General features: G+C 50.6%; 1 protein-coding gene across 1 annotated transcript; it reads left to right on the top strand.

The window, feature by feature from the left end:
* The first annotated feature begins 4,856 nt into the window (after positions 1-4,856).
* On the top strand, positions 4,857-15,392 carry TRAPPC3 (trafficking protein particle complex subunit 3). The gene is made up of 5 exons (XM_024554574.4): positions 4,857-5,016; positions 12,170-12,267; positions 12,509-12,608; positions 13,972-14,154; positions 14,627-15,392. The coding sequence occupies exons 1-5, from the start codon at positions 4,975-4,977 to the stop codon at positions 14,744-14,746; spliced, it is 543 nt and encodes a 180-aa protein (XP_024410342.1). The 5' UTR covers positions 4,857-4,974; the 3' UTR covers positions 14,747-15,392.
* The last annotated feature ends 2,809 nt before the right edge of the window (positions 15,393-18,201 follow it).

Raw genomic sequence — 18,201 nt, 5'->3', positions numbered from 1 at the left:
GGCGGGGGGAGCGGGCTAGGGAGCCCCCAGTCCCACCTTGGAGCCCGGGAGCTCAGGCTCTGGGGCCTTGGCGGTAGCTTCAAGTCTAAATTCTCTCCCAAACCCACCTCAAATAAAATCCTGAAGGAGGGTCACAGGGAGACCCCTAAATGGGCTGGGCTATCTCTTTGCATCATCCTAGGGTTGGTGTCTTCCCTGCTCCTCTAGGGTAATTACAGGCCTGCACCACTGCTTTACCCAGGTCTCTAATCTGCTGAGTCCCTCCCAGCTCCAAACTGGGTGGTCTTGGCCCAGTACCTCCCCACCCCTCCTCAGAAGACCCTGTCGATCCTAGGGAGAATTTTCTCCCCTGTGGCCTGTTGTTGGAGTGACTGAGACCTTCTGACTCCCCTCCCACAAGGAACCCCACTTCCCAGCCCTGCAGAGTGGATGCCCCAAATCCCCTTAGTAGTGCCAGCTGAGGTGGGGCCTCCAGCCAAGTCAGGCGAAGCCTGGGCAGAGAAGGGGGAGCCTGCTGGGAAGGTGGATCGATGATGGTGGTGCTGCAGAGGTTGACAGAGCAAGGAGGAGGTGCAACTGGGCCTGTCCACCCCAGCCCTGCCCTTTGTCCTGAACTCTAGAAGGCCAGTTCTCCAGTCCTCCAGGTCTCCATTATCCAGAGGTTAGGCCCAGTGAGATGTTGTTCTCCTGCCCCCCTTTCCCGCCAATGTGTCCTTCCTTTGAGCAGCTCCAGAGAGCAGCCATTTCAAGGAGGAGGGTGGAGAACAAAGGAATCTGGGTTTCAGGAGGAGTAAGTAACTCAGGGGCCTGAGCTCTCAGGGGGAGGGGGTGAGGAAGGAATAGTTCTCCCTCCTGCCCAAAATCATTAGCAGAGGTTGATAGAAGGCCTGCAGGTGGAGCGGGTAACCTTAAGCTAGTGTCTTTTAACTTTTCCGAAAGCAGTTTTGCTCACCTATAAAGTCAGGAAAATAATGGAATGGGGTATTGTGGGTTGTTGGAAAAGGTGAAAAATACTGTCACACAAACGAAGTGCTGAGCACAGAGACTGGCGTACAGGAAATGCTTAATAAATAGGCGTGATGATGGTGGGGGGGCTTCAAGGTAAAAGCACATTATAAGGAGGAGCAGATGCCCCAATCTGTGTGCAGTCATCCCATCTGCAGGGTGAGGATGGGGGGTCGTGTGGATGATGATGTCCAGGACTGTCCTTTGTGAGGTCAGAGAGGCCTCAGGGCCTGCATGTTCCAGAGCTGGACAGGCCCACCCTGAGCCAGGCAGCGACTAGACTCGGGAATTCATGAACAGAACCAACCGGGGGAGAGCCATCAGAGATGGATCTTCCTCTGCCTCCCACCTCTGCTCTTGAGCTGACCTCAGGGACAAAGACGTGTAGGTGGGACTAGTGAGATGCTCTCCGTTGTCTAGAGCTCAGAAAGAGTTTGTGTGTGTGGGGGGGGGGGGTGGTAGCTAAAAATGAAAAGATAGGCCAGGGATGGATTTGAATGCCAGTGGGCATCATGACCTACCGGATGCAGATCATGGAGAGCTGCTGCAGAGTCTTCAGAAGGGGAGGGTGAGCAGTGCTGTAGAACTGGAAACCCTCTATTGCATCCAAGGATCTGAGATTGACTTTGTGGAGCTCACTGTAAAGAAACAGTGCATTGTATTAGCCTCCATCAGTGATAGTCAACCAGAGGCAATTTAACCCCCCACGGGGCATTTGGCAATGTTTAGAGGCACTTTGGGTTGTCACAACTGGGGCTGTACCTAAAATCCAGTGCTTAGATACTAGGGATCCTACAGTGCATAGGACTGCCCCCAGAACAAAGAATTGTCAGGTCCCAAAACATCACTGGCGCCAAGGTTGAGGAGCCCTTCCCTAGATTGAGGGTGGGGCCACCAGTACCCCCTCACAAGATGCTAGTGGTGTGGACCAGCAGGGCATTAGGCAACTTGCCACACAGTTTTCCATGTCTGGCCTCAGGAGGCTTCCTGCATGTGGAGGGGCCCACAGCAAGTACTGGGAGGATGGAGCCTGGAGAGCACCCGTGTCCTGTGATAGCCGCAGTCAAAAGACACAGCTGGAGTGCACTTCTCTCCATTCTCCCCCTGACTGACCAGAATCGCCAGCACATCCGGGGCCTCCCCCACTGAGAGGATTTAGAGTGGGCGCCTCTCTCTAAGTCTGAGTGACAGTACCTGAGGGGCTCCACATGTCCCTCTCCCCCCAGAAAACATTAAAAACTCTGGGGAAGAAGCAAGTGGGGATACTTGCGGCATCCCGAGCTAAAGAGCTAAAACTCCAACAGGATGCCCTGACTTCCTAGGTGATGGGCTGGGAACTCTGTGGCCTCTCCTGTACTTCCCCTACCGCCCAGGGCAGTCCCCTCCCCCTCTGTGGAAACAGGAATGAATGAGCTGTTGGCTTCACCACAGGCCAGACTCAGGGTAGGTCACTGAATGGGGATCAGAAATATGTCCCCTTTCTGATCCTTTTACAAAGAGGACAGGAGTTTATACAACTTCTTAGGTTTGGTGAGGCAGGGTGCAGGGTGAACCTGATGGAGGGGTGAAGGGAATCACTGGGAGATTTGACAGGAGGATATGAATCAGGAGCCAGGCCCTGGAGACTGTTTTCTCACCCAGAAAGTAGGAAGTGGGAGGGGCTTCGTAGTGGGGTGGGGACGGCTGGGAAGAACAGACACCAGATTCTCCTACTCCACCCCCAAGGTATTACTGCTTGAAGGGGTCTCCAACCCAGGCTTCTCTCCCAGGGAGGCATAACCCCTAGGGCCCACTCCCTGGTGCTGGAGATGGAGAATGTCCCCAAGGGCACTGGTGACATCAGCTGTAATAAGCCCTCCCTCCAGCTCTTGGGGAGCTGGAGGAACAGAGGGATTGGAGGGGGAGAAACTCAGATCTAAACTAAATAGGTTCAACCTTTTGGATTCCTGGGAAGAGGTTCTTGTCTAAAGCCCTTGCTAGGGATGGGAAGCTGTCCCTCCTGTGTTGTAGGGAGAAGAAGATGGGGGGTGGGGTGCCTAGTGTTCCTAAATGTCCTGGCCCTGAGGGGTGGTGGAGAAGAATTGGGATTTGGGAAAATGATGAGCTTTACTAAGAGCCCCTGGAGTGGCTAAGGAGCCTTTAAATTCCCATCTAAGCCAGGAGATCCTATAGTTCAGCCTGAGATGGACCCCACCCCACCCTTAATTCAGGACTGTTGACACTTTGTGGAGTCCCAAAGAAAAAGATGCCAAGAGGACAAATCAGGGACAGAGAGAAGAAGAATCTCAGAGGTTGGAAGACAAGCAAGGAGAGGCTCCACCTCCAGTCTCTCCAGAACCTCCCTGCTTGACAGCAGGCTGGGTGGGGTCGGGCGGCTGGCCGTGACTCTGACTCAGGTTTCTGTGGGCAGCCAAAGGCAGCCGGCAGGGAGGAGCCCAGACCGACAGGCCAGCCAACTGCAGCTTTCACCTCAGCTGTCCTCTCTCCTGGGAATGCAGGATGCTCTTCTCTGGCTGTGCTGGCCTCTGGGGGCTAGCTGACCCCTGCTTTCCCCACTCCACCCCCTCTTTTCCTTTCCAAAACCCTCAGCCTTTGGCCCTCTTCCCTAGGCACTGACATGGGAGGGAGAGTCAAGGGGCACTCTGTCTCTAGGGAGGCCCCAGAATGTCTGCCACAGGGAGCGGCGTATAGTAATGATTTGTCCTGCACCCCTAGGTAGACACCAGGAGAATCCTGGGCACTGGCTTTCAGCCTGAGCCACCTGAGCCCCCCCAGTTTTTCCCAGCCTGGTTGGCTCAAGTCTGGATGGGCTGGTTGTCATGGTGAAGGCTACGGGGTAGAATGCAGCTGCTGTAGAGTCAGGCAACCAGGGGGAAGTGAGGAGAGGGTGTTCAGCTACTCCAGCCCTGCCCCTCAGAACTGACCAGCCAGGGAACAATTGCTGGAGCTGAAACCAAACAGCTCTGGTCGGGGACTGTAGGAGTTCCCCTTGGTCATGGGTGAGGGTGTGGCCAGCACATTCCCCTGGTGTTTCTGGGGCCTGTTTGTTGGGCTGTGTTTTTAGAGAGTGTCTACTTTGTGCCCAAGTGTTCTGCATACACTTCTCACCAGTCTTCATAACAGAGAGGACCAGCAACTTGCCTAAAATGGCGAAGGTCCTGGGATTACAACCCAGGACCGACTGCCACCAACGCTAGTGAGCTTTTCTGGAAGCCAGGCAGTGCACTTGTTCTAGGGTGGGGAGCAGAGAGAAAGTGACCTGAACTTTATCCGACACACTGGATATTCCAGCAGGAGGTCACAGGTGGTAAGATGCAGATGCTGGCTGCATTTCGGGTTTGGGGACTGATGGCAGTTTGAAGAGACAGTCACTAGCAAAATGCTTGACACAGTAGGTGGTCACTAAACATTTTTGTAAGACGCCAGATTTGCATGTGAACCATTGCTAGTTTTTTGGGACACCTTGAGATGATTTAGCTTTGAATTGCAGCAACAGCATAAGAAGCTAGTTGCAAAGAGGGACTTTCCGAGACCAAACCCGGCAAGAGAGGAATTTGCAGAGCATATCTGAGTGGGGGCTGGGGGGTGGGGAGGAGTTGGGGGAAGTGTGTGGATGATACAGGACTGCTGTAAGGTGCGGACGCCACCTAGTGGCCAGAATGCAGCCTGGGGGAAGACAGGCTCTGCAAGTCAGCTGCGCGCGAAGCACCCTGGAAGTTGTAGTCCAGCTGTGCTAATGGGCGGTGCTGGACCGTGGGGTGTGGTAACCCGACGTTTTTCGGGAAGGGGCGGGAGGGAGTTACCCTCCTCGCGGGACTACGAGTCCCGTGCTGCCCCGCGGCGGGCCGCGCAGGCGCGGTGAACCCTTGCCGGTCAGTACGGAAGGCTGAGGGGCCGCGGCTGGGTTGAACCGTGTCAGAAGGGGTCGTCTAGTGGGCCTTTGGCGAGGCGGGGTGGGCGGCCGGCACCATGTCGAGGCAGGCGAATCGTGGCACCGAGAGCAAGAAAATGGTAATTCGGAGCGTGTGACTTCGGCGAGCGGGGCACAATAGAGGCATTGTGGGGAAGGGGCCCGGCGCCGGGCGCAGTTGAGAAGGGGCCCTCCTCTGAGCTCGGGGAGGGGAGTGGTTCCGCAGGAGGAAGGCGGAGGCTGCTTGGGGGTTGGAGAAAGGAGAGCCACTCCGGGCGCGTCCCCGGCCCGAGGCGGGTTGGGAGGGCCACTGGAGTAGCTCTGAGACCCCTACCCCACGGCCTGAGTGCGGCGGTGCCGCTGTGGGCGAGGCCAACAACAGCGACGGTGGTAACGGTAGTAACCACCCATTGCTCTGCTCTGTGTAAGGCACTGGGCTAGCCGTATATATCTCATCTAATTATATTTCTCATCTACGTATATTTTCCGTATATTATCTCATCTAATCTGCAAAATAGTCCTCTCAGGTGTGTGATATTATCGCCATTTTCCAGCTCCGAGAGGTTACGTAACTTGCCCAGATTTACAGTTGGTAGGAATTAGGATTTGAACCCCTGTCTCTCAAACTCCAAAGCTAATCTCAGCCTTCTAGGCCATACTGTCTCTCACGCTTGCCTTAGCCTGGGAAGAGATGCTCAGAGGCTGGTCTTGCCAGAGAGGAACTTTCTGTTCGGTGGAGTAAGAGGTGGGCCACCGTAGGCAGTAAGTGGCACCCCTCTGGTAAGGGGAGGCGCCTTCCTCGTCCCGGGAATAGTGGGACACCGTATAGTCCCATCACGTTCGGCTGTGAGTAGGGTCGGCCTGGGAAGTAAACTAGATGACATTTTCCTCCAAACTCAGGGGACTTCTGGACAAGTGTTCCTTTTCTTTGGCATATTTTTATTTCCTCCAGAATTTCTCAGGTTGTCCAGGGTTGCACGCTGGGCGGATGGGGGGAGGGGTCTTTTGTTGACACTTAGCCCCAGAGGGGATGAGTAAACTTCCCTCAGGCCTTTGCATCTCACACCAGGAACAGCCACCAAAAATGTGCTGCAGGAGGCCCTGTTACTCCTGAGGAGCCCTTTTCCTCAGACCCCCTTTGAGAAGCTGATGTGTCCATCATGGATCTTCTCTCCAGAAATATTAAGTAGAAAAACATATGCACAGACATTTACTTACGTTTTAGGGGGATTTGTGGGTCCCCTCCATAGATTACAGGGTAAAAATTCCTGTTTTAGAGGATATAGCAAGAGTTTAAACAAAGAAGAAAAATGATATTTTGCTAGGAAACTCGTGTAGGGGAGAAGCATGGGTTTTGGTTGGAATTCTGTCTTTTTCAACTGACCCTCAGTTTCCTTATCAATAAAATGGGGACAGTAATGCCCACTTAGAATTAAATGTGAGATTTCAGTATAACATGCATGGGGCATGGAATATGTTTCTGCTTCCTTCTCTTTTTTAATTTATTTTTTAGATTTTTATTAAGATTTTATTTATTTACTTTTAGAGGGTAAGGGAGGGAGAAAGACCGGGAGAGAAACATCAATGTGTGAGAGATACACGGAGATACATCCATCGGTTGCCTCTCACACCCCCAACTGGGGACCTGGCTGGCAACCCAGGCTTGTGTCCTGACTGGGAATCGAACCAGGAACCTTTTGTTTTGTAAGCCAGCTCTCAACCCACTGAGCCACACCAGCCAGGGCTTTATTTTATTTAAGTTTTCTTTTCTTTTTTTTTTAATTTGTTGCTTTTAGAGAGGTGAGGGGAGAGAGAGATTGAGATTGATTTGTTGTTCTACTTATTTATGTATTCATTGCTTGGTTCTTGTACATGCCCTGACCAGGGATTGAACCCACAACCTTGGTGTATCAGGATGATGCTCTAATCAACTGAGCTACCAGCCAGGGCAGCCTCCTCCTTGTCTTAAGATATGAGCAAAACTTCCTGCTTAGTTTTCATAACCTGTTCTTGTTTTGTACATTTTTTTTCTTACCTGAAATCAATATTGCAATCTTTAATACCACTTTAGTGGGGACCTGCAGTCTCCACCCCCAGCCCCAGCATCCATTCAGCTTTGTTAAGTGAGGGAATTGTGGAGGGCTAACAGCACATTTCTGCCTCAAAGCTTTTGCAGCTGCTGTTGCTGCTTGGAACTCCCTTTCCCCAGGTAGTCACTTCATGCACAATTACTCAAATGTCACCTCCTCAGAGGAGCCTTCCCTGATCATGTGATCAGTTTTCTCTTCTGTTACTCTACTCTTTTTTTTTCTTCATGGCACTATTTCATTTTAAATGTTGCATTATAAATAATATATCTACTTATTTATTTTCAGTCTCCCCCATGAGAATGGAGACTCCATGACAGTAGGAATAGTTGTTCACCGCTCCGTTCTCATGACCTAGAACAATGCCTGGCACTAGGCAGTGTATATTTATTGAATGAACACCATGAAGGTTTGGTATGTCTTCTCACGCAGTTCCTGCGGGTACCTACTCGGGGCTTGTCACATGATCCTCTTTGTAGCCACCTGGTTTCCCTTGCTCTTCTCTGCTTGGGGAGTCCCCACCTCTAACAGCCCTCCTCCCAGTCAGCCCAGTCTTCTGCAGTCAGCAGTCTTTGATTGCTGTGTTCCCACTTAAGCCTTCCAAGACCTAAAGTGTTGATGTGCCCAAGTGAAAACAGACCATTTGGGTAGCAGTCTTTTCTTGATTCCCAGCCGCATGCAGAGTCAGTGCTAGGTGACGTGGGAAACGCAGAGATGGAGTGCGAGTCCCTAACTTGGGAAGCGCGAACTCTGTGAGAGTCGGAAAGTACCAGCACGGGCACAGTACTGTCTGGGATTGAGTCCTGACTTCACTGCTGACTTGTGGTGTGACCTTGGGCAAGTTTATTCACTGGCCTAAGCACCAGCTTTAAAAGTAAATTTAAAAAGGTAATAATAGTATCTACATCACAGAGATGTTCTGAGGGTTAATTGAGGTACATGACGCATGCAAAGTGAGCAGTGTGGCGCTGCACCTAAGGACACGGTTGACACTCAGTAAATGTCAGCTAGCATTTTTATTGGTAGAGAGATTAGCCTTCGTGTGTCTGTGTAGTGTTTGGTTCTTGAATCTCAGGGACCATCAGCCTGCCCTTTTTTTGTGTTGTGTTACTAGAAACCCAACCCCAGCTGCTCTACTGTCCAGAGCTCAGATGAATTCCTACTTCATAGCAGCACTCAGAATCTCCATGACGGGTGGCTGGAGAGGCAGACAGGCAGGGACTCAGTCCTGTTACCGGCCTTCCTTGCCCAGCTGCTCGGGGCAGTCACACTAGATTACTGGTGTTGACAAAAATAGTAAGTGTGGCTCTTGGAGCATTAGCTCCAAAAATCAGCCCCCTTAAGGAGATTTGATGTTTTGTTTTGGTACTAATTAAAAAGCCTTCTGAAAACCATCAAGGGTAGTAGCTCACCTGAGTGTAAGGCTTGGCTTAGCTTGCTCTGCTCAGGTTGTGCCTGAAGTACTTGGAGATCATGTTGACTGTGTGAGTGTGAAACCACTCCTATGGTCTCTTGGTCTGCCAAGCAGCTTTTAAGTCCATTAGATCAGGGATCCCCGACCTCTGGGCCATGGACCGGTACTGGTCCGGGCCTGTTAGGAACCAGGCCACACAGTAGGAGGTGAGCTCGAACATAATGCGCTTGAATCATTTTGAAACCCACCCCCTGGCCCAAGGAGAAATTGTCTTCCATGAAACTGGTCCCTGGTGCCAAAAAGGTTGGGGACCACTGCAGTAGATCCTCCCAAGCACTGGCATGACAGGTTCTCCTGTTAGTGTTTCGTGTGACGAGATGGAGGTTTAGCAAAGTGAAGTGACCAACCTAAAGTCTCGCATCTAGTGAGTGGCAAGATCAGAGTCAGAAGCAGGTCTTCTGACTACAAATCAAATGCTCTTTCTATATGCCTTATTGGTTGTCACAAAGTTCTTTATATTGATTCAAAATCTCCCTCTTTGAACCTAGTTCAGGGTGCGCTCTGGCACCACACCACAGAGAACCAGTTTAAGAATAAAAATCTCTACCTGAGTTCGTACTGTGCCCTGGGCGCTCGACACACATGTTGGAATCCCACAGTAACCCTGCAGGGCAGACAGTATTGTTGCCATTGGACAGACGGTAAAAACGGAAATTGAGAGAGATTGAGCAGTGGATTAGGGTCACATCGCTTTTCACAGGATAGGGCTCGACTATAGGGAGCCTGAGTCTCAGTTACTTACACTGTCACCTGTAGAGTGGGGGTATGTAATGTTTGTTCTGCTGACCTCTCATGGTTGTTACAAGGAACAGTGAGAAACTGTGAAGACATTCTGAAAGTTTTATAAATTTGATGACCATTTTTAATAAACATAATTAAAGCAATCAGAAAGTAGAAGTGTTGCAAAAAAGATTCATGTTTCTGTTGAGAGGAGGAATGTGGGAATTAGGTTCACTGAAGAAATTGGACTTGTTGAAATTGCTGACCTTTAAGGTCCCACGGAACCTTCTGTTGTAAGGGTCCCGGAACTGAAAACCCAGGTCTTCAGGTTCTGCGGCTTCCTCTTTACTTCTCTGACTTCCTCTGCAGTCCTCTCTTCTTCCACTCCTCTCTGATCACACTAGTCTCCTGTTTCTCGGACAGGGCAAGCATACTCCCACCTCAGGGCCTTTACACTGGCTGCCTAGAATGTTTTCACCTGGACATCACCTTCATGCCTATCCTTCCTTCCTTCCTTCAGTTCTTTTGCAGATAACACCTTAGGAGGCTTTCTCTGACTATCCTATTTAAAATTGACACATACCCCCTAATCTCCTTTTGTGCTTAGTTTCCTCCACAGTACTTATCACTGTCTGGCAAACCATATATTTTATTTATTTGGTTCATTATCTGTCTCCCTGCAATTATATAGTACCTGGTACATAGTAAATATTGCTTTTTTTCCTATACCACACCCCTGTTCCTATTTTTATTTTTTTAAAAAAGGTTTTATTTATTTACTTTTAGAGAGAGGGGAAGGGAGGGAGAAAGAGGGAGAGAAACAGCGATGTGCAAGAGATACATTGATTGGTTGCCTCTCATGCCCCCTAGTGGGGACTAAGCTTGCAACCCAGGCATGTACCCTGACTGGGAATTGAACTGGCGACCTTTTCATTCACAGGCTGGCACTCAGTCTGCTGAGCCACACCAGCCAGGGCTGATTTATCTTATCAGTAAATTGGGGTCTGTTGCATTTATAAGGAGCTTGATAACATCATGATATGCTTGTTACTTGGCATCATGGTGGGCTGCAGCTCTTGGAGTTTCTATCCAAGGGCTCATTAATAATGGAAGGAAAGCTCTCCTGACTTAATGCAATGAGGCCAAGTCTGTGGACTGGTTACTGCTGGATTGCTTCCATCCATTCATGCCTAAGCCATTCTAGTGCCAAACCTTAACTTTACTAAAAAAATCATTCTCCTCCTTAATAGCTTCTCCTTAATTGCCATATTTGGTAAATGGTCTCTTGGAGACACCCTCTCGGACTGTTTTAGTTGAGTTTAAAGAGCTTCCTGATTCTGAAACTGATTCTCTTTGACTTCCTAGTGCAGCAAAATGTTTTGTTTTGTTTTAGGGGGGCTTATTAATATTGCAGTTGTGGGGAACAGTGTATAGGATGAACATTGGCTTAGAAATTCTTGGTTCTTGTCCCCCAAAATTACTTTCGTCAGTAATTAGCTGTTTGGCCCTGGCTGGTGTGGCTCAGTGGGTTGAGCACTGGCCTGCAAATGGAAAGGACACTGGTTTGATTTCCTCTAAGGGCACGTGTCTGCGTTGTGGGCAAGGTCCCCAGTAGGAGGGCGTGCAAGAGGCAACCACACATTGATATTTCTCTCACTCTCTTTCTCCCTTCTCCTCTCTAAAAATAAATAAATAAAATGTTTAAAAAATAATTAGCTGTCTGTCCTTGGGCAAGTTACTTAACCTTTCTGAGTCTCAGTTTCCTCATCTCTAAAATGAGATTAATTCCTGCCCTTCTGCTTTACAGAGTTATTGTGGGTGGGAAATGAGATGATGAAAAACAACGCAGTGTGTAAGCAAAAGGCATTCACATTGTTACTCTTGTAGTGACCTCACCACAGGGCCATGGGGATGAGGTGGGGGTGAGGCGGGGAGCGTTGGGTCCTGAGACCCTGGGACTTTCTTCCCCAGGACACTTAGCTCTGCTCCAAGATTGACAAGCCTCCCTTCAGAAGGGAGTGGTTGAGCGGCAGTCTTGAGTTTTTAGCTTTGTGTCTGTGGGAATCCGTCCGTCCAGGTATACTGTTAGCACACTTCTCACTTTGTTTGACTCTGCTGGTGCCTTCTCCCCGACCTGCTGCTTCCACTCTGTTTTTCATCTGTCTTGGGTCTTGCCATTCTTTTTACCTTCCACATCTCTCTGTTTCTTGGTTTCTCTACCTGAGAAAGAGTTTTTGTGCTTTTAACTGTGATTATAATAGAAACCAGTTGAGGTCAGTATTGTGTTCCAAGTACACAAAAGATTGTATTCCTTTTAGAGTTACCCCCTTTCCTGGAAACATTCTAGCTGTGCATCAAAAGAACATAAATTCCCATACTGGTGACTTAGAAGAGGGGGTGCCATTCACACAGTGGACTTCATGTAGGACTTGCATCCTTGCTTCCCCCTGGAGAGGACCCCTTGGGGCCTCTGCTGCTCCTGGGCGGGGCCTTGGAGTGTAGTTTAACTCCAGGCCAGACACTCCCGCGCTCTAGGATATGGGGAGGCTGTGGGTCACACCGGCTAACCCACAGAGAACCCTTTGTAAATGTTTGCTTTGGGACTGTCTTTCGCAGGATCTAGTGAGTAACTACTGCTGCCACACTCGGTTCTGGTGACTGGAGCTTAGGCTGGTAGCTGTCGAGGGCTGTGGGTTGGCAGAAGCCCACCTTGGTCAAGTGTTGGAAGAGTGACTGCTCGGTGCATGGGGTGCCTCGTACAGCCTGTTTTGTGGTGGGTCTGGCGGCAGCCCTCCCCTGGTGACCCTGGGGAATCAAGTTCCTTGGCCACTCTTTAGGGGATGATGTTTTCTCCTACCAGACACAGGTGACCTTCCTTTGAATCCTGACGATTGCGTTGAGGCCAGTCCAGACTCTCATCAGACTTTCTTTTTTGTGCGTCTTAGTCCTGATGGCCTTTTGAATCTCTTTCAGAGCTCTGAGCTCTTCACCCTGACCTATGGGGCTCTGGTCACCCAACTGTGCAAGGACTACGAAAACGATGAAGACGTGAACAAACAGCTGGACAAAATGTGAGTGAGCCCCTCTGCAGAAGCATCAAGAATGGGTCTCCCTAGTACCTGGCTCCACACGGTCCGTGAGAGTTCAGAACAGGGTCCTGTCTCTCATAACCAATGTTTTGGTTTCCACTGAGCTCTTTTATTGGGATGTTTTGGAATTATCTTCGTTTTTATTTTACCGCTGACAGCCTTATGTACAGATGTAAGACAGTCAAAGCCTGTAATATAGTCTGTTCTCTCATTTCCTTCCCAGGGGCTATAACATTGGAGTTCGACTGATTGAAGATTTCTTGGCACGATCTAGTGTGGGGAGGTGCCACGACTTTCGGGAAACGGCAGATGTCATTGCCAAGGTCATTATCCTGGGCCAGTTGGCCAGGCTGAAGGATTGTCTTTGGGAGGCACAGCTTACCACTCTACCCCTCTCCCTTAGAGAGGCCTTTGGTATTTGAAAAGACTATAGTTAGGCAGCTGTTTGTGCAAAGAAGCCTTCCTGGTGGTTTGGGAATAGAACAAATCATGAAAAAAGGAAAAGAGTGGTCAGGATCATCCCTGTGCATTAAAGCAGCACTGAGATCAAAGCCAGATCTCAGCTGGGAAGGTGTAGCAGAGTAGCATGGCGGCTGAGGATAAGACACACTTGGCTTCAACTTCTGATTCCAATACTTACTAGTTCTTAGGTAACTTAATTTTTTACCCTTTCAATTACCAGTTACTATTATTTATTTATTTTCTTGCTTATTTATAATCCTCACCTGAGGATATATTTACTGATTTTAGATAGAGAGGAAAAAGAGAAACATCAACGTGAGAAACATCAATTGATTGCCTCCTGTACACACCCTGACTGTGTTTATTTATTTAGAATCCTCACTTGAGAATATACTTACTGACTTTAGAGAGAGAGGAAGGAGAAAGAGAGAGAGAGAGAAACATCAGTTGAGAAACACCGATTGGTTATCTCCAGTACACACCCCGACTGGGGATCAAACCTGCAACCTAGGTTTGAGCCCTGACCAGGGATTCAGCCCACAGGCCTTTGGTATGCAGGATGACGCTTCAAGGAACTGAGCCACCTGGCCAGGGCCCAGTTACCTCATCTTTAAAATGAGGAAAGTAAGAGCTTTCTCACAGGGTTGTTGTAAAGAGTAAATTAAAAAACATGAGCATTCAGGTGAAACCAGTGCGCTTAATGTAGTGTGCATACAGTAAATGTTTGCTGTTAATATTAGTGTCATATAATATAGGAGTAATAATAAATGGTAAAATACCTATAGCTTTGTAGTGTCCCTTACCTAAAGGTTAGTTCTTTCTGATGTACAGCGTGTTAGCCTTGCCCAAATCCAGTGGAGAGTTTTGTGAGGATTTGGAATTAGGAGGGTGGATAGAGGGAAGGATGTCTTCAGAGGAATTCTGCCCCAGGACCTGCTTTCACATTCAGGAGGAAGGGCTCAGATAGCACCCCACTCAGAAGGTCACTGCTCCCCTCCGTTAAGAAGTGCAGGAGGACAGCAAACTGCTGCCCAACTGTGTGCAAGGGAGTGGTGTGGAATTGTGCATAGATGCCTTTACACCCGAAAACCTAAAGCTTCAATGTCTTGCAGAGGCCACAGTTTTGTTCCTGATCCACTTAGTTCCCCTTTGCCAGACCATCACCTTCCCTATTCTACAGCCCCTGTTGCTCTTCCCATAGTGCTCTTGTGTGTCCCCTGACAGGTGGCGTTCAAGATGTACTTGGGCATCACGCCAAGCATCACCAACTGGAGTCCAGCTGGTGACGAATTCTCCCTGATTTTGGAAAATAACCCCTTGGTGGACTTTGTGGAACTTCCTGATAACCACTCATCCCTTATTTATTCCAATCTGTTGTGTGGGGTGTTGCGGGGAGCCTTGGAGATGGTGAGTGCAGCTCTTTACCCTCTGGGACACCCGAAATGTAATAGGGGCTTGATAAAATGTTTGCGTGAATAAGAGGGAGAAAGAAGAAAGGCCTGTGGCTCACCTGGCACTTTGCTGCGTGAGGTGGTGATGCTGCTGAGCATAGGATGCAAGCCGGACGTCTCTGCGTGGTGATGAGCCTCCCTGCTAGACTGGGAGGTGTGTTGTGAGCACCTGAAGCCCAGAACATCCATTCGCAGGTTGACTTAATTTGGTGCCAGTCTCCTCCGGGTGTGTTCTTTGCTAAGTCTCTCCTTATGGGTCAGGGCCACTGCCTTCTACAAGGGAACATTGGAATTGACAGTCTTGTTGTGTGGGAAAGCAACCCCCTGTTTTGGCTGCTATGGATGAGCCAGTTACAGCCCTGTCCCCAATGATTCCCCAGAGGCTGCAGCTAGGCAGCCACCCCTTCATTTTTCCCTCTGTCCCCCAGGTCCAGATGGCTGTGGAGGCCAAGTTTGTCCAGGACACCCTGAAGGGAGATGGTGTGACAGAAATCAGGATGCGGTTCATCAGGCGGATCGAGGACAACCTCCCCGCTGGAGAGGAGTGACCATCTCCTGGACTTAGGGACAGCCAGCAGGAGCACTGGTTGGAGTCAGAAGCCTCAGTGCCCCCTCTGCCCTCTAGAACTGAGTGACTCTTTACCACGGATGTTATATATTCTTCTAACCTTGTTTCCACTGTCCATGCTAGTGACAAGCCAGTATAAGGAAAAAAGGACTGTGATACAGTCCAGTTACCTCGTAAGTGTGTACATTCAGGAGGGAAACCCTTTGTTCCCTTTCCCTTCTAAGGGGATGGATGTAGTCATCTTTGGTTGGACTAGAAAGAGCTCAACCATTTTACATTCCTGTTTGAATTTTCCAAAGCAAAACCCACTTTGACCCCATTAAGAGGCAAGCCTAGCGCATCTATCCCTGGGCCTTCAGAAAGCCATCGGCACATGGCTGTAGGGGACCCAGGGTCGTGGGACAGGGAGGAGAGGCGGGGAGGGGTGGGTCGGAGCTGCTAGTGGTAGTGTGGCACTCTCTGGGGCTCTCCAGGAAAGGGGGGCCAGTCGTGCTGGAAACGCTGACTTCTGGGAAGCCACCCAGGTCTCTCATTCCTCCCTGCTGTTTGGAGGCAACATCTCTTTTTACAGAGGGTTCATCCTTTTTTCTTACAAATTCTTCAATAAAGACACATTCTTGAGTGAAGTCCCAATCCTGTCCTGGTTTTTTTTTTCTGCTCAGCCCTGGGAGTTTGTTTCGATGGGGCAAGGAGACCCGTGAAGTTCCTGGGCCCTGCCTTTTACCCGGTCCAGGAATGGCTTCTCCCCACAGACCAGAGAGCCTGGGAGACCCGGGAGCAAGCCAGCCTCCTTCAGAGTCATTTTTGGGTCTATAATAAAATCTAGAATCAGACCCTTGTCAGACATACCTAAGCCACCAGGTTGGGGGACTTGGCTTAGAAAGACGGTGTGAACCCTGGTGTTGGGCACCACGTGTTGTGTGCTCGCCCTCTGTACCGAACCCTGCGCGTTGTCTCGTGCACAGTAACGCCGTTTTTAGAGAGGAGGCCGCAAGTTGCCCAAGGTTGGACAGTTAAGTGAGAAGCCAGGGTTCAAAGCCCCAGCCAGACTATAAAAATTTTTTTTTTTAATTTTATTTATTCTTAGAAAGGAGGGGAAGGAGAAAGAGGGAGAGAAACAATGATCTCAGTTGCCTCTCACCCCCCAACCAGGGACCTGGCCCGTGACCCAGGCATGTGCCTGACTGGGAATCAAACCGGTGACCTTTTGTTTTGCAGGGTGACACCCAACCCACTGCGCGATACCATCCAGGGCAAAGCCTATGTTCTTGATGCCTGGTTAGCACCATGGGGCAGGATAGGGGTGGTGGGTGGAGCAGGCCTGTGACTTCCCCTCCTAGTTTGACAGAGCTTAGGATAGCTTTTAAAGGGTTTGGTGGGGACCAGAGGTAGTCAGGCCTTGTTTGGTAGCACTTTTAGGGATATCTAGGGCCTTGAGGTCCAGATACTCAGTTTGTTGGGGGCGGGGCAGGGGGGAGGGGTACTGGCCAGGCCTTCTGCAAGATTGGTAGACAGGCCTGAGATGAACAGTAATGTTGAGTTGTGCGTGAGGAGTGTGTTATTCAGGTTAGGACCAGCGTCTGGGACACCAGTAAGAGGCAGCCTGCACACGACCTGCCTCCTCCAGCTCGGTTGGCCTGCTGAGGAGGAGGAAGGGTCACTTTGTGTCTCCCAAGTACAGGGAGGCTCATGCTTTCTCTGGGATGCCATCCTTCTCTGAGCCTCTACTTCCCCAGCCAGGTAGAATATGGGGCCCCAGGGCACACACCCCATTTTTGTCAAGTGTATTCTTAGAACTGGTGTAAGGCTGGGTCCAGTTGCACGAGACCTTGAGTGGATGAAGGAGAGAGAGGGAATGAATGCTGGACCCAGACATGGGGAGGTTGTGTGGTGCCTGGACCCTGCCAAGAAAAGTGAGCTGCACCACCCTCCCTCTCCAGGGCCCTGCCCTTCCTCTCCTCCCAGTGCTGCAGCCCCTTCCCCCGCAGCCTTTCGTCCGTCCGTCCGTATGGCCTGAGGTTTGGATATTTCCTTTCCCAGAGTGAATCTTGGGCAATGTGACAGGGTGGGCAAGCTGTGGAAACAAAGCCCCCGTGACTTCTTCCAGTTACAGCTCCACAGGGAAAGGAAAGGGTTGAGGACTACAGAGCCATTCGGAACGTCACCTACCATCTTTCCCAAGTGAGCCAAGCATAAAAGTCCCAGCAACCCACCTGCTGGTGTCCCCACCCCAGGATTAATTATTGTAGATTACATATCCCTCTGCTTCACTGTGACTGCGAGGTTGGGACCCTCCCCGGGCCCCAGGCTGGGCCAGTACCCATTGTCCTTGATGTACAGGCACACCTTTCCTGCACTCTGGGCAGGTGTGCCTGGCTGTATGGGGGGCGCTGACTAAGGAGGGTTCCCAAAGAGCCTGGGTTGCAGTGGAGTTCTGCACCTGGACAGGTCCATGCCGGTGGCCTTTGGGCTGGACGCTGGCTGCACAGAGCTCTAAGGAAACACTTGTTCTGCAACCTTTGGCCACCAGGGGTCTCCAGACCACCACCGTACTGTCCCAGAGAGTGACCATGGGACCCCAGGTATTCGGAATTTGCTAGAAGATGCACCTGATGGAGCAAATCTTAGAGGCTAGACAGAACCAGGAAGTGTCCCCTTCTTCCAGTCATGACCATGGGACCGGACTGCAATGCTCCGGTGGTTGCCGGGCTGAGGGCTTGCCTCCTAAACCCAGGGCATTGGAGAGAAAGAGCACATTGGCTAAGAAGCCCGTGGCCCCCATACGCACCCCCAACTCTCATGCTGGCCTGCTGAGTTGTACGAGCTACCTCTGAGCCCTCCCCTAACCAACCCCTCACCTCCTGAGTGGAGACCAGAGCGCCAGCTCCGTTCCCCCGGTGTAAGAGAGTCCTGTTCCTGCCCCAGACTCCCACCAGTGACATTTCCATATTCAGGTCACGCCTCTCCCTGACGATTGGCCTCCTTACATTTGTACTGGGCATCCTGGTCTGGGAAAGAGGTGGCAACAGAGACCCAGGAGCAGAAATTGCATTAAGTAAAATTAAAATAGTCTCCTAACAAGTAGTTCATTGTGGATGGTTGGGGGGGTGGTGCAGGAAAAGCATCCTCCCGGTCTCCCAGAGCTTAAGTGCTACCATGTGCTGTTCCCTGGAAGCCAGAGGGCCCGTAGGAGGCGGGAGGGGGCGGGGTGGCAGCAGGCAAGCCTCGCTGTTGCGATCCCCAGCCTTTGATGTAGGGCCAGGCCTGACCCCAGGACTGCTGCCGGCCACTGCCAGGGGAGCTGTGGGATGCAGCGCATTCCTGGGGGCAATTTACGCTTCTGGCAGGAGGAGAGGAAAGTTTCTACTGTGGGGAAGGGGGTGGAGAGAGGGCGCTGCAGCAGAGTTTGGGGGTGGGTGTGTGAGGAACAAGGGA

This window comes from Desmodus rotundus, chromosome 3 (assembly GCF_022682495.2).
Source record: "Desmodus rotundus isolate HL8 chromosome 3, HLdesRot8A.1, whole genome shotgun sequence".
NCBI lineage: Eukaryota > Metazoa > Chordata > Mammalia > Chiroptera > Phyllostomidae > Desmodus > Desmodus rotundus.
This window is presented reverse-complemented; position numbering and strand designations above follow the sequence as displayed.